Below are 3,432 nucleotides of genomic sequence, written 5' to 3' on the forward strand. Positions count from 1 at the left end.
TCACTCTACAAATATTTTGATGCAAGTGTTTCCATAATCCACTACAGCCAATTTACAATCATCACATACTGCTAAACCATGTGGATAACTCAGTCCATCTTTCTCACTATCAATCCTACATATAAACCGACCGTGGATGTCATGCTTAGTGACTTTATGTTCACTACTCACATATACATAATCATTCTTATCTATGGCCACTGCCCTGGGTCGACTCATTGTCCTCTCACCAGTAGAGGAGAATTCAAACATAAACTGGTCATCAGAATTGAATACCTGGATACGATTGTTGCGCAAATCTGGCACATACACCAACCCTTTACTATTAGTAGCTAACATGTAAGGCCCATTGAACTCTCTCTGCTCTCTCCCACTCTTTCCATATGACTTTATGTACACGCCACTCTGGGAATACTTCCTTATACAATCCTTATCATACTCACTCACATACACATTCTTATTAACAGGATTAATTGCAATTCCACGTGGATTATCGATTTCAGAGCTACCAAACTTTCTAATCAAATTTCCATATTCATCACTCACAACTATTTGATTGTTACTATCATCTAACATAAAGTATTCATTATCATCTGATATTGCTACATCACATGGAATAAATGGCCCTGGAAACTGATCAGTAAATCTGAATGATTGTCTGTAATTACCGGCTCTGTCATGAATGGTCACTCTCTTGTTACCTCTATCAGCTGTGACAAAGTCACCATTTTTATTTATGGTCAGTCCCAAAGGATAGCTGAGGTGTCCTTCACTTTCTATTTTCCCCACTGTCTGCACCAATCTAATAACAGGAATATGGAATGGTGATCCTGGAATATGTTGGTTCCCAATCGCTATATCAACTTGATGTGTTTCTACCTCCTTTTCCATTATCATCACATTAAATGTCCCATCGTTATTGTTTTCAACATCAATGCTTTCCCATGATGCATCAGAATTTTTTGTCTTCACTTTGACATCTTGACGAGGAATGACTTGTTTTCCTGTGGAATCTCTGGTTGTAATGAGCAGCTTGGCAGATTCACCTTTCCGAAGTTGTTTTGGTATGTTACCAACTGTACATTTGAAAGGACAGATGTCTGATTTAATCTCCCCCATCACTGCATGTTCTCTCCATGGATGGAACTCAGTGATTTCCGGACAAGTTAATGGTTTGGTTTTGATAGAAACCATCATCTTTATGCTCTTCATTGTTTCAGTCCTGGTAGATAGTAGATGAACAGCATTACCATGATGCACCAGTGTTTCTAGATAATGATGTGTGCTGACAATGTTGCCATGGTGAAATTCTCTCTCATTGATGTTCATTTCCACATCTTTTAATCCAAACCGGGCTTTTTCATCCAAGGCATCGATGAGCTTCTCCTCTTCTCTTTTTACTCTCTCTATCATTTCCTTTGCTCTTGTTGCAACTTTCACTTTCTCTGACTCATAGTGATTGCGGGTAGCTTCTCTTAATGATTCAGCAGCTGATTTTTCTTTTTCAGCCTGTTTTTCTTTCACTTTTAACTGTCCTAAAATTTCTTTCAGTTGTGCTTTATATTCATCTGCTACCTCCTGCAAGTTTCTATGGTTGTGTTCAGGAACTCTGTGTTCAACTATAGTACACTTGTAACAGACAGGTACCTGGCATGATTCACAATAGAATTCTAAATGGCTGTCTTTATGGACACTACAGAACACTTTGGACTGCACCATTAGATGACCCCTAGATTCTATCTCTTTGTACTTCTCAAGTGTTAGTACCTCGTGAGAACGGAGAGTTGGGATGCGTTCATGAATAGTAACACATCCATCACAATTAAAATGAGAACAGTCTACACACCTGTGAGTTGCTGTTTTCTCTTGACATATCTCACACTGTTGTGGATGGTCAGTACTCAGCGGTCTCTGTCGCCGGTATGTGTCAAGTAGGCTTGATAAGAAAAAGTTGGATTTCAGTCCATGGATGGGAGTGTCACACTGAATTCTGCATGTTGCACACTTCAAAACACCTCCTGATTTAGCCTTAAAAGTCGCCAAACATTGCTGACAGAATGTATGAAAACATGGTAGAACTTTAGGATTCTTGTAGATCTCCAAACAGATGGAGCAGCTGAGGAAATCGTCACTAATTTCATCCAGAAGGGACTTCGATGTGACAGGTACCGCAGCCATAGTGGACAAAGCGTTTCAACTGCTGTCGAAAACTGAGCTCCTTAGGAAAGTGTGAATTTGCAATATGTATTTCCTTATGACCAGATGACAACTAAAATTGAATGTTCATAACATTGTCACCTGCCTAGGGGGTATTTTGTATCCAAGCATTGTTATCAGTATACCCCCTACATGTAGACTGATTCCAAATACCTTGTTCACCAAGTTCTGTAGTCTATGGTGTCACTAACCCAAATAAGGAGTGACCTCTGACCACGTTATACCTTTATTCATACATACAACTGGAATAGTTAAGTTATTTATCATTAGGATCATGTACAGCACAGTTATAAAAAATAATAATTTGCAAAGTGATTATGATTGTCAATAATTTCAACTTATTCTTTTATATATTAATATAGTAATATTTACCTACGCCAGTAAAGATATAAACACTGGTGAACGATAAGAAATAGCCTTATTGATAAGCAACAACAATGGCAGACACCCGTCATGCACAGCGCTACTAAAGGAGCGCACACAACTATAAATATAAGCAGCTGGTGAACTATAAATACTAGCCACTAGCGTGACCTCTTTCTTTCATTTTCGAAGAAAATCAAACTTGAACTAAAATGAAAAAACACGAAAATTCATCGCTCATGTGGCAATGGCATAAAAAGCAAATGATCCAATAAATCTCGCAAAGAGTACATTATTATGTTACATAAACTCCTAAATACTTTGGAGGTTTACGTTGGGGTCTAGATATTGGGGGACTAGGCAATGATTCAATTTCAATATTCTCATTGTTTCTTGTATCTCATTACTGACTACATTATCTAAAGAATACAAATTGTCATCGATTGTGGGGAGACATATTTCGATTCGTGTCTCAGGTGTAATCGGAATAGAAGGGAAGCTGGAACTTGGTGATCATCAGCTTCTATGTCACTGTTGTCTTGAATAGTTGTAAGTAGTGGTGTCAAAGTATATTTGAATTGTATGAAGTAATGCGTGGCTGTGAGCCAGTGAATTTTCTAATGAAGCACCACTCCCCATTGATACTGACAATGAGGAATCTACTGTGAGCATGTGACTTGTTGCGATCACACTGTAAGTAGACAAGGTCACCGACCTTGATGGTGCTGACTGCAATGTCTTAGACTTTTGACTCTATGGATGCTTAATAGTGCATGACTCATGTTGTTGTGTAATGAGCTCATGGTCGTCAAGTGGTATTTGCTCATTGAATTGGTCATGTTGTATCCACAT

The 3,432-nt window shown here is 38.5% G+C and overlaps 1 protein-coding gene across 1 annotated transcript; it reads right to left on the minus strand.

Annotated features, from left to right (window-relative positions):
- On the minus strand, nt 1-2,178 carry LOC146730091 (E3 ubiquitin-protein ligase TRIM45-like). Its single transcript, XM_085494413.1, has one exon. The coding sequence runs from the start codon at nt 2,176-2,178 to the stop codon at nt 1-3; it is 2,178 nt and encodes a 725-aa protein (XP_085350539.1).
- Nucleotides 2,179-3,432: the final 1,254 nt, after the last annotated feature.

This window comes from Saccoglossus kowalevskii, chromosome 20 (assembly GCF_978046115.1).
Source record: "Saccoglossus kowalevskii chromosome 20, keSacKowa6.1, whole genome shotgun sequence".
NCBI lineage: Eukaryota > Metazoa > Hemichordata > Enteropneusta > Harrimaniidae > Saccoglossus > Saccoglossus kowalevskii.